This window comes from Hordeum vulgare, chromosome 3H, assembly GCF_904849725.1.
Source record: "Hordeum vulgare subsp. vulgare chromosome 3H, MorexV3_pseudomolecules_assembly, whole genome shotgun sequence".
NCBI lineage: Eukaryota > Viridiplantae > Streptophyta > Magnoliopsida > Poales > Poaceae > Hordeum > Hordeum vulgare.
In genome coordinates, this window is record NC_058520.1 from 355,557,823 (window position 1) to 355,571,313 (window position 13,491).

Genomic DNA, 13,491 nt, shown 5'->3' on the forward strand with positions numbered 1-13,491 from the left:
GCAACCGATGCAAACAACACACTAAACAGTTTTTATTATGCATGAGAGTTGGAAATATTAATCTATGCAAAATTCTACATGTTTGACTTATCTACGAATTTTGCATAAGAGGCAGCGTTTAAAAGTTATAAACGTTTCAAAACCAATGGTCTTTTGAAATTCTTAAAATCCCTAGCGCCAACAACAACAACAAAAAAACAGGGTAAAATAATATGGGGTAGCACAGCTGGGATTTGAACCCAAGACCCCATGCATGCTAGGGTGCTGCGTTGACCAGTCCCACTGGCCAGGTTAATGTGCTATGCGGAAGCTCCAACTTAATTGAGCAAGTAGCAACAGGCAGCACACCAAGGATGCAACAAAATGAAATACTGCGCTCGCTGGGATTTGATCCCGGGTCTCGCTGGGACTGGAGTGGCTGCGCTAGCCAACTCGGCTAGCAGCCTTTGCGTTGACAGAACTAGCACACAATATAAACAATATGTACTTACAGAACGGATCTGGAACAAAAGACTGAATTTTAGATCGGGATGGAGGTTCTCACAGAGGGGAAAACAACAGGCCGACGGCCATGGCCGTACTGTGAACGGGCGGGAGAGATGGGGGCCCTCCAGACCCAGTGCCTGGGGACGAGGAGAAGGCCGACGTCGAGCTACAAACGCGAACCAACAGCGACGGGGCGAGCAGCTGGACGCGGTGTCGGCTCTGCTCGTTTCCCTGAAGAACAGAGACACCAGCAGGGGTGCTCTGGGGTGGGCGACGGGCGACATGGATGGGGTAGGGAGGCGAGCTCGAGTCGAATCCAGACGGCCTTGGCGTTGCGGTTCCATTCCCGGTGGTAGAGGCGGCTGGTGTCGCGAGACCGACCGAGGGCGAGCTCCTTGGGGCCGCGGCCATGGAGGTCTGTAGATAAGAAATGAAAGAGAGAGATGAGACACAGAGAGAGAACCAGGGAGAGGAATAGAAGGAAGAAAGAAGAGAGAAGGAGCAGGGGCGACCCGGGTGCCTGCTCGTCGGTGAAGCTCGCAGGTGGCTCATGGCGTCGGTCTCGGGCGCGCAGGAGCTCGGGAGGAGTGGCTCCTCGGAGGCACGGGACGAGGCCATGCTCGCTCTTGCACTCAGGTTGGCTGGTCGGGGACGGGCTGCTCGCACGGCATGCGGGCGACGGACGCTGGGAGCTGCGGGCGACGGATGCGTCCGGCGGCTCACCTCTCACGTAGGGAGAGGTCGAGGCGCAGGGAGCTCTAGATCGAGAGGCCTGTGGGGTTGGCTGCAGATTGGATCTGGGGATCCCGAGGTGGGAGATGCTACGCTTGCCTGATGGGAAAAAAATTAGGTGGGGTGGTGGCGGCTCGATGAGACAAAACTCCTAGATTTTAGGGTCTTCCAAAATAGACTAGGGAACGTCTATACATAGTAGGTTAGCTAGGATTATGGGTTTTGGACCCTCCGATTAAATCGGACGGTCAGAAATAGCTGGGTTAGGGAGTCCAGTTGACAAACCGGAGACGGTTTGCAGCAAACCGGGTTGATCTGGACCCAACGGTCACGAGCACCCGGTTTGGGTTTCGGGAGGTTTTCGGACTGGGTTGCGCGCAGGACCAGTGCACTGTGTACAGGGGCTAGGTGGGGATGAGAGGTAAAAAGGGCGACGCGGCAACGTATTTTAAAACACCGATAATCGTCCGGCGGTAGACCGAAATACGGTGCCGCTACGGTCGACCGTTCGGGTACCAGACGGACTCCGATCGCGACAAAATTCGACAGGCGGCCTAGCTATAACTAATTACGACCGCATGCCAAGTTTCACCTCGATCAGAGAAAGTTTTACGCACACTTTTAAAACAGGGTATTGACGATGTTGCGGGCGCGTGCGTGTGCGGTCGGGCTCAGAACGGACAACGACGAGAACCGGGAACTATCAATGGATGCAACGTTTGAAAACTGGCGGCAACGGAGATGCCGATGCAATGCAGATGATGCGAATGATGCGATGATGATGCGACAAAATAAAACAGACACACGACGAAAACGGAAAGGAAAGGGAATCTTTTGGAACGTCGGCATCGGGCTGTCACACCTTCTCTCTTTCTCTCTCATTTTTTATTATTATAGTGGGATTATTTGGCCTCCCCCATTTTTATTTCTCATTGGGAAAATTCTCTAATAATGATGATCATCACACTTTTATTTGCTTACAACTCACGAGAACTGATAGGATGATATGACTCTATGAATGCCTCTAGCACTGTACCAGGATGTGCAAAGATCAAGCTTGACATGCATCGAAAATATGATGAACGGTGTCTTTGCCATAAATACTATGTCATCTCTATATGATCATGCAAAGCATTATGATGATCAACGAACTAGTCATGTGAAGTGATGATGGAATTTGCATGTCAATATATCTCGGAATGGCTATGGAAATGCCATGATAGGTAGTTATGCTGGCTGTTTTGAGGAGGATATAAGAAGGCTTATGTGCAACAGAGCATGTGATGTCACACGGTTCGGATGCATCGGTGAAAGTTACACCGATCCTCTAGGTGAGAATGGGCGATGCACGGTATCGAAGAGGCTAGCAAATATGAGGAGGTTAGATTGTGTATGTCCATGGTGTCACATTAGTCATGAATAGCTCATGTACTTATTGCAAAGATTTATTAGTTTTATCCCAAATCAAGTAATACTTGCATGCCCCGATGGTGAGGGTTGGTAGGAATTAACCATCGCGTGACATTGACTCAAAACAACACTTGGATTTCAATGAGGAATAGAAATGCTCACACATCATCAACATGCCCTTTTAATTTTTAGATGACCAACAAGTTTAACATCTCTTAATATTGACACCTCTCTGAATTAATAAAATGCACGGACACCTTTTTCATATCACCACATCAATATCGTTAACCCATAATTTCTCTATATGTGCTACATGATGGTTTTAATTATCACTCATTGAACACCTATTATTTTTGATCTAGTCTTACGACCCATGCAAATTACCGTCACTATTTATTTAACTCTCAAACAAATATAAGTGAAGAACGAGAGCATAATATTTATATAAAATCTGAGTTCCGTCAATATGCAACTTGTTGCATATTGAGCTTCACTTAATGTGTAGCATTTGCGTGATGTGAATTGCCATGCCATGCCTTGCATATTTGAAACTGATCATGCATCATATGTGAATTGCATCATGTCGTGCATGTGCATGAGTGTTGGTCCAAACTGGCAGACTACGGGGCCACCGTGGGGCAACCCAAGGTTTGGTTTTACTCCTAGTGTGACCCATATGTCGTGTCGTGAGAACGAGATACGCGGCTCCTATCAGGATCGTCGACACGTCGGGCAGCCTTGTTCGATTAGTTTTACCTTTGACGAAATATCTTGTGCATCAGGATTCCGGTGATGCTTTGGGCTATCTCAGAGTTGAGGGTTTCCACTAAGGAATCCGAGGAGATCACGAGTTTCGTGATTGAAGTTTTCTATGCGTCTTGTGGTAATTTCTGATGGACTAGTTGGAGCACCCGTGTAGGGTTAAATCTTTTGGAAAGACGTGCCCGTGGTTATGTGGCAATGTGGAAACTTTGTTTAACATCCGGTTCTAGATGACCTAAAGTAAACTTAATTAAAACTTACCAACCGAGTGTGTAACCGTGATTGTCTCTTTTGTGAACTACTTCTCCGATCGAGGACACGGTGGGGTCATGTCTGACGTAAGTAGGTGTTCAAGATCATTAATTTGATCATCAGTAGTTCATGTCCGCTATGTGTAGATCATCCCCCGCTTTTATTCTTGTACTTGTAAGTTAGCCACCTCAAATAAATGCTTAGTCGCTTGTTGTAGCCTCACCACTTAACCATACCTCACCTATTAAGCTTTGCTAATCTTGATACCTTTGGAAATGAGATTGTTGAGTCTGTGTGGCTCACAGATTACTACAACACCAGTTACAGGTACATGTAAAGAGTTATTTTGACGTGAGCACGCTAATTGTGCTATTTGGAGTTTCTTCTTCTTCTTCTTCTTCTTCGATCTAGGACGGGTTCGAGGCCGGTAGCCTGGGATAGCAAGGATGGACGTCGTTCTTTTATCGTTTGTTTTTGTCCGTAGTAGGACCCTTCTCTTCTTCACGGTGATTCTATGTATCGTATTGATGTGACTCTAATGTAGCTTGTGACGAGTGTAAGCCAACTCCTTATACTCATCTTTTTAGTACATGTACTTGTAACGATATCCATTCTTGCGAAATGACGATATGCGTTTCTATCCCTGTGAAGGCCCTCGCGCCAAAATAAGGACAGGACCGCATATTGGGCATTACAAGTTGGTATCAAAGGAGTACCGACCTAGGAGCCCCCTTGATTGATCGAACTTGGTCGAGTCGAGTCTAGTGAAAAAATTGCTTTGAGTCTAGTTATATATCGGAGAGTAGGATTACTTTTTCTCCTCTTCTATGTTCTGGTGAGGAATCTTGACGTAATAATTTAATTCTACTCCTCTTCTCACTCAAAAAAACTTTAGGATCACGCATATTTTTGGAATCTATATCATGTTGATGTGACGGAGTTCTCACTTGGTGCCTCCTGCTATGTTGATTTTATTCTGGAGTGTTGAGATCCAAGGGATTCTTGAGCACATCGTTGTCATTCAGATTTCTTAGTATCTCGGGACGGAGGATGTTCGAAATTGCTTCAATGCTGGTAGTGGCGAGATAACCCCGACATCCCCAGTACTGGTGCAGAGAGTTCGGGGGTACTTCCATACTTAGCATCGTGGTGTTTTCGAGGATGTGAGATAGATGAGTTTCTGAGATCTCTGCTTATGTGTTGATGGATGTGATACACTGGACGGGTAGTGTTATTGCTAGGAGTTGAGTGATGGATTTTACTCCTTGTATTCATGGACCCGATTGCAGGACTAGTAATTTCGGAAGTTCTTAGGTGGGAATTCAAGTAGTTACTTACAGGACAATCTTCCAACAGATGCATGATGTGAGGTTGGGCGTTCGACATCTAGTGGATTCGTTTGTTCACGATCGTCTTATAGCGGTTCTCGGTGGGTCTTGAAGAGCCCTTGTAGCTTGCTACGACTCGGGGACGCTTCGTATGTCGTGTGCACTGCCTTGTACATGATGGCTACTGTAGGATATAGCCCGTGCGATCCTATCCACGAAAATAGCAGATGAAATCTCTGTCATGAATTTGTTTCGTCTTGTTTCGTAAGCCTCATCATTTGTTTTGTTGGAATATGGTAATTCAAGTTGCTTCGATGTCAAATTGTGATTTCATATATTTTCCAAGAGGTGTTCTCATATTATTATGGGAATGTTGATTCTTCTGCTCAATCAAATTGTCTTCTCAATTCTTTTCAGTCAGAGTCGTCATATCAATTCTTTTCAACTGGTGTTCTTCTCTTCAAGTGAATTCAATCCTCTCCAATTTTGCAAGATCAATCTCTCATTTATTTCTGGAGTTCGTCTCGTATGTCCCAAGTTGTCTTGTTTTCCCCGCCCTCCCACCCTTTTCTTCAGTAATTAAATTTCATCCAAGCGCCTTCCTTATTATTATGCTTCCACTATGTTCTCTTTTGTGTTCTATCCGGTGATTAATTTTGAAGATTCTCAGGAGTTCTAAGTTCATCATTTCTTCATTCTTGTTCTCTTGTCTGGTGGGTTCAATTCAAGCTATCCGTGTTCATCATATCCTTTTCATCCTTTTCATTTCTTCTGTGTGTCCCGAGTGGAAATTCATATTCAAGCCTCTCTTGCTTATTCATCTCTGTTTATTCTATCCGGAGTGTTCAAGTTATCTTAGAGCTTATTGTTTTCAATCCTTTCAATTATTTCGAGGTTCCCACCTCATCTAGCTATCATTGGTACCAGTGTAGTATCTCTCTTTGTGAGCAATGTTTTCAACGATGTTTCTTTTGAATGGGCCCATAACCCACAGGTTTCTCCTATGATCTTATCTGGCCCTTCTAATCTTTTCCCGAAGACCTCTAATTCTTTTCAATTATGACATAAGTATCAGTTTCATCAGTAATATTCCTTCTCGAGGATTGCTTCAAAGTTAATTCTCATCATTGAATCAACTTTTCATATTCTTATTCTGGAGTGTCTCAGTTATTCTTGGTGGTGTTATCCTCATCATTTTCAGCTTGGAAGATCGAAGAGGTGTTTTTCTAAAATCTTGGTCCATTCTCTTGAATATACATCATTTCAGCTTTGTGTTATCATCTTGTATTGTTCTCGATCATGAGAAATCCCTTTCTTGTTATCCGGTGCATTCAGATTCGTTTCATTCTCGATCCTCCGAAGGCCATCATTTCAGAAGATATCTTCGTTCTTAGCTTTCAACTTTCATTCTCAAATTGTTGTCTCTTCGTTCGTCTCTCAATTATTCTAGTGCCTCATTCAAGTTTTCTGTTAGGCGGCTTGAAATCTCTTCATTTTCATGTTCTCCATTCATTTCTTATATCGCCGTTTGTTCTAAATCTTCATGTTCATCATGATCTCTTCGTTCCCATGTATCTTCATTCATTCTTGGTATTCTCATTCAATTGTGAATTCTTATCGGTTCTTCCTTCAATTATTCTTCAAGTGGTGCATATCTATGTCTCTCTTCAAGTTTCTTTTCAATAAGAATAAGTGGTATGCTAAATCCGTTGCTTATCATCAATTTAACTTGATGAAGGGTAAGCATAACATAATTCTTATTTTTGTTCCATCAAGTGATTTCAATTCTTCTTCTGGAGTGGCTCAAGATATCAAATTATTTTTCTCAAGTGTTCTTCAAGATTCTTGTTGGAGTACCTCAAGTGTTCTTTCTCTTGCATTTCAAAGAGCAAGTCTTCCTCCTTATCCTCTGAGGTGGTGTTATAGCATTCTTGTTAGTGGAGGAGTCTCGAAGAGAATTTGTTTCAAGAATGAGATAATTAAACCCTCCAGTTCCTTCAATCATGAGATATTTCAACCCATGGTTTCTTCATTGAGCTATCCTGGATTTAGATTTCACCTAAAGCTTTCCTAAGGATTTTTGCTATTATGGTAATTATCGTTGATCCAAGTTCTTAGTGTATCCTCTTGGTGTAAGAAGTTTTGCCTTTCTTGTTGCATCCAATCAATCCTTGTCTTGTGATTGGCTGACCACCTCATAATTTTGGGATGGTTTTCATATTCCATTACAAGCTTGTTCTGTTCTTTCCATTGTTGGTTTTCCAACAACCCCATTCAATTCTTCTTGTAAGGCTGCTTGTCAAATTCAATTGTGGTAGTAGTTGTCATTTTCTTCTCCATTCTATTCTTCTCAAGATCTAGTTTCTAGTCTCTTGTTCCGGAGTGTGGTGATGTTGCTCTCTTGAATCTATCATCCTGTTCTATCAAGATCATGTTCTTTCCTTGGTTATAAATTTAGTTATTTTGTTGTGATTCTTCTCAATATCTTTCCATCTTATTGAATTTTGTCCTCTTTTCCTACCGAAGTGCTGCCGAAATTTTGTTTGAATTCTTGCTTGTTTCTCATGTCATTCTTCATATCGTTGCAACCTTCAAGGGTCATTGGTTTCACTCATTTGTCACAAAAGCAACTAAGTTTTAATTCTTGCCTTCTCATCCTCTTCCCCTATTCATTCTTAGATCTCGGGACGAGATCTCTCGTTAGTGTAGGAGAGTTGTGACAGCCCGAGACCGATGCTCCAGAAGATTCTCCTTTTATTCCATTGCCGCCATGTGATTAGGTTGTCTCTCGCATTCATCGTCGCATCATTCGCATCATCTGCATCATCCGCATTGCATCGACATCCCGTTACCGCCAGTTTTAAAAACTTGCACCCGTTATTAGTTGTCGGTTTTTTCTGTTTTGTCGCTGACCATTTTGAGACCAACCACACACGCACGCGCCCGCGACATCATTAAAATTTTGTTTTTAAAACTGTGTATCAAATATTCTCGGATTGGATTGAAACTTGGGATGCGGTCTTGTTTTAGTGTAGGTAAGTCGCGCGCCAAGTTTCATCACAATCGGAGTCCGTTTGATACCCGAACGATCGACCGTAGTGGCACCGTCTTCGGTTTTATCGTTGGATGTCTTACGGTGTTTAAAATTCTTGTTTCCGGTCCGCAACTTCCCTCTCTTCCCCACCTAGCCTCTCTAACACAACCACATAACTCTAAGGTGCACCCGAGGTCGTCCGATCGCGATCGCGTGGTCGAAATCGGGACTAGAATCCCCTAACCCTAGCATGTTTTCTATAAATAGTCAGCAACCCTAGTCTCTCCTTGTTTCCCGTGCCCCCAAACCCTAGCGGCCGCCACCTACAACCTTAGCCACCTCCCACCTTGAGCGGGCCCGCCAGCCCATCTAAGGCCCGCCCCGGGCCCGAACCGCCGCCCCTAGCAGCTCTGAGCTCCCTTGGCGCCCGAGAGAGCCGAGCTCCCAAGCTCGTGCGCCACCGCCTCCTACCAAGTGGGCTGATCTCCGGCCATCGGGCCCGCCAGCCTGTCGGAACGCCGCCGGAACTCCCCCAGGCGGTCGCCCTCTCTTCCCTTTCTTCCTTCTCTCCTTCTCTAAATCTCTCTCTCCCTGATGCAGGTTGTCCCCCGTCGCGAGCCATGATCCGGCCGCCACCGACCGGATCCGTTGACTCCGACCGCCGTCGTCTCGTTCCCGGCCGGCCTGAAGCCTGCATCGGCCGCCGCCCCCTTGTACCTGGAGCCACCGTCGCCGCCAAGTCCTGTGCCTCGTGCAAAGACACGAGGGAGACGATGGCCTACTCCCCGAGCTCGCCTCCCGCGTGGGCTGCACTAGAATATGCCAGCCAACCTCTCGAGCTAAGCACCGGCCCAGTCCGCCCGCGTGGCTTCTCCTGTTGCTAGCAGGCCAGTGGGCCGTTGACCCTGCGAGCGCCCCGGCCCAGTCACCCTCCTTCCCCGGCCCAGCCAGCATCCGGGGTGAAGCCCACGAAGGTGAGCCCAGCGCCCTGCTATGCGTTGCCCTGTGCGCAGTTTAATTATCTTGTGCATGTACGATTTCAGCCCAATATTCAGATCCGGCCTATAGTTGTTTTTATTTATCGTGCGAATTTGCTAATTTCGAAAAAGGATTGATTTTTAAAACGCCCATAGTTTTTAAAACGTGCTTGGTTCGTGACAAGTTATATATGTAAAACGTGTAGAATTTCGCGTAGATTAATAATTCCAACTCTCATGCATCTTAAAAAGTGTTAGGTGTGTTGTTTGCATTCGTTTGCGTGACAACGTGTTAAAAACGGTTTAGGTCGTAGTTATTTAACCGTAGCTCCGTTGGAGATGAGCCATATATGTAAATGGACCAGAATGACGAGTAGAATCACGCGAACTACTTTGTTTTGCCGTTTAACAAATATAAAATTGTGATTAGGACAGCTCTGGACAGATTACAAAGTTAACGTGTGGGGTCTTTTTGGAGATGCTATATGTCATTTTCGGCCTCATTTAACATGCCTATATAGGTTGATTAATTTGTGCTTCACCCCTTGCCATGTTTAACAACATTTAATATTGCCGTGGAAATAAACGGGTGTGAACTAAATAATTAAACGTGGAGTTCCGTCAATATGCAACTCGTTGCATATTGAGCTTCACTTAATGTGTAGTGTTTGCATGATGTGAATTGCCATGCCATGCCTTGCATATTTGAAACTGATCATGCATCATATGTGAATTGCATCATGTCATGCATGTTCCGTGGTGAATATCACATGTTGATTCTTGTTTCCGGTTTGCTTCGTCTCGATAGAATTCCGCAAGCATGTCGGAATGTGAGGACTCGTTCGACTACGTCGGTTCATCTGCTTCACGGAGTCGTTCTTCTTCCAAGCGGGATCTCAGGCAAGATGAACGTTTCCCTAGATACCATTACTATCAATGTCTTTCTAGTTGTCTCTTGTCTTTCAATATGTCTCTCTGTCTACCACCTGTTAAATGTTAGCCTCCCAACATTACCTTGAAAACCTTCAACCTTACTACAACCTAGCAAACCACTGTTTGGCTATGTTACTCCTTGCTCAGCCTTTGATAGTGTTGCTATTTGCAGGTGCAGTTCCTTCGATGTGAAAACACGGGTTCCTTATTATATCACCCTATTGATGCTATTTAATTTAATGCACCTATATACTTGGTAAAAGTTGGAAGGCTCGGCCTTTCTAGCCTAGTGTTTTGTTCCACCTTTGTAGCCTTAGTTTCGGCTACCGATATTATATTCCATAATTGAGCGCTCCTAATATGATCGGGTTGTTATGGGACCCCCTTGATAATTCGTTTTAGATTAAGACTGGTCTTGCAAGGCCCAACTTTGGTACTACATTTGCCTAATAACTAATAAATATCATAGGGACCCGCCGGCACCCGCGGATAATTAATCAACCCCCAGGCCAGTGCTCCGCATGAGTGTTGGTCCAAACTGGCAGACTACGGGGCCACCGCGGGGCAACCCGAGGTTTGGTTTTACTCCTAGTGTGACCCATCTCTCGTGTCATGAGAACGAGATACAGGGCTCCTATCGGGATCGACGACACGTTGGGCGGCCTTGTTGGATTAGTTTTACCTTTGACGAAATATCTTGTGCATCGGGATTTCGGTGATGCTTTGGGCTGTCTCAGATTTGAGGTTTTCTACTAAGGAATCCGAGGAGATCACGAGTTTCGTGATTGAGGTTTTCTATGCGGCTTGTGGTAATTTGTGATGGACTAGTTGGAGCACCCATTTAGGGTTAAATCTTTCGGAAAGTCATGCCCGCGATTATGTGGCAACGTGAAAACTTTGTTTAACATCCAGTTCTAGATGACCTGAAGTAAAATTAATTAAAACTTACCAACTGAGTGCGTAACTGTGATTGTCTCTTTCGTGAGCTCCTTATCCGATCGAGGACACGGTAGGGTCATGTCTGCGTAAGTAGGTGTTCAGGATCATTAATTTGATCATCAGTAGTTCACGTCTGCTATGCGTAGATCATCCCCTCTTTTATTCTTGTACTCGTAAGTTATCCACCTCAAATAAATGCTTAGTCGCTTGTTGTAGCCTCACCACTTAACCATACCTCACCTATTAAGATTTGATAGTCTTGATACCTTTGGAAATGAGATTCCTAAGTCTGTGTGGCTCACAGATTACTACAACACCAGTTACAGGTACAGGTAAAGAGTTACTTTGACGTGAGTGCGCTGATTGTGCTATTTGGAGTTTCTTCTTCTTCTTCTTCATCGATCTAGGATGGGTTCCAGGCCGGCAGCCTAGGATAGCAAGGATGGATGTCGTTCTTTTATCATTTGTTTTCGTCCGTAGTCGGACCCTGATCTTCTTCATGATGATTGTATGTATCGTACTGATGTGACTCTGATGTAGCTTGTGGCGAGTGTAAGCCAACTCCTTATACTCATCTTTTCAGTAGATGTACTTGTAACGTTATCCATTATTGCGAAACAATGATATGTGTTTCTATCCCTGTCGAGGCCCTCATGCCAAAATAAGGATAGGACCGCATATTGGGCGTTACAATTGTCAATCCCCTTGTTCTTGTTATTTGCAAGTGAGTTAGGTGTGTAGATAATTGTAAATTGGAAAATAAAATAAAAAATTAAATGGTTGCAAGGTATTACAAGTTTTGTAAATATGTTGTTAATAGACCCCGGGGCCATAGTTTTCCCTAATGACATCTCTCATGAAAAGTAGCATACGGTGGGTAAACAAATTATTGTTGGGCAATTGACTGAAAAGCGGATACTTATGTGATATTCACGACAATGATCATGTGTATAAACGCATCATGTCCATAAACAAACAGGCCGACTCCTACCTGCACCTATTACTATTACTCCACTCATCGACCGCTATCGAGCATGCATCTAGAGTATTAAGTAAAACAAAGTACTGCATGGAGAAAAATGACATGAGGTAGACAAAGTAAACTCAAGCAATATGAATAAACCCCATCATTTTATCCTTAGTAGCAGCAACACAAAGACGCATCTTGTCCCCTTCTCTCACTGGGATATAGAAATTCGCCAGGTTGAACCTACCACAATGCACCTCTCTCAGTGAACAACTACCGATCTAGTTGGCCAAACTATTTTAATAGATCGGAGAGAATTACAAAGCTATCATAATCATGCACATAAGAATCATATAAGATTTCATAGAATACTCAAATATTTATCATGAGTAATATGAACATAAACCCACAATTCAACGTATCCAAACAATCACACCGCACAAAAGTGAATTACATCATGTGGATCAAAGCGAACATGTAATGATGATTGTATTGAAGATCAAAAGAGAGAGCGATTGTCATCTAGGTACTGCCATGGAACCGTAGGTTTGTGGTGAAATACTCACACATCCTCCTAAGGGGCAGCAAGGTCGATGAAGAGGCCCTCCGGGATCGATCTCCCCTCTGACAGGGTGCCGGAACGAAGCTCCAGATGGCCTCCCATCGGAACAGAGACTTGTGATGGCGTAAAAAGTGTTTCGAGACCCCCTCTGGTGTTTTTAGGGTAGATGACAATTTATAAGCCAAAGAACGGAGTCGAGAGGGCCACGAGGGGGCACAAGCTATCAACGCACCCCCATGTCGCGTCCTGTTAGCTTATGGGGCCCTCATGAGGCCTCCAGCCTTCTTGGTGATGCTCGTTGGTCTTGTTTTGGTCCATAACAAATCATCAAAAAGTTTCACGGCAATTGGACCTCGTTTGGTTTGGAAAACCCGTAAAGTGAAAAACAGGCAGAAAATAGCAACTGGCATTGGGCACTGGGTCAATAGGTTAGTTCTCAAAAATAATATAAAATGGTAAATAAATACTCCAAAAGCATACTAGAATGATCATATATCAGCATGGAACAATCAAAAATTATATATACGTTCGAGATGTATCAAGTATCGGTACTCAACCAAAAGAAGAAGAATGCAAAGGCATCTGATTTTAGAACATTTGAATAATTCGATGCTTAAATAACAAAGGAATTATGGTTTCCAAAATGAAGGATCGGAAGCAGATGCTCTAGTGAAGGATGGATAAGTTGAATAGACTTAGGGTCACAATCGACGGAAATTTGATTGGCAAGAACCATCTCATGTTTAAAATGATGTCTGAGCCAGAAATAAAACTTCTAAGGATCAATTGGTGATTGCGAGTATTCATAAACATATCAAATCAAAGGCTCAAAATGACGAGGACAAGGGATGTCAACGAAGATTATTAGACGTATGGAATTAACCATAATGCAAGCAGGTAAGGAAGGTCAAGAGCAATAGGCTAATACCAATTTAAAGGATTTTGTGAAACACGTGACAACTGAGGATGAATATAAACCCACAATTCATCGAATCCCAACAAACACACCGCACAGAAGGAATTACATCATGTGGATCAAAGCGAAGATGTGATGATCATTGTATTCAAGATCAAGAGAAAGAGAGAGAGAGATATTCCCATCTAGATAC

The 13,491-nt window shown here is 43.9% G+C and overlaps 1 protein-coding gene across 1 annotated transcript in view; it reads left to right on the forward strand.

The window, feature by feature from the left end:
* Nucleotides 1–1,036: 1,036 nt before the first annotated feature.
* LOC123441757 overlaps nt 1,037–13,491 on the forward strand; it is an 83,668-nt gene continuing 71,213 nt past the window's right edge. The window contains exon 1 of the mRNA XM_045118011.1: nt 1,037–1,122. Coding sequence (XP_044973946.1) covers nt 1,037–1,122 — 86 coding nt within the window. The remainder of the gene's footprint in view (nt 1,123–13,491) is intronic.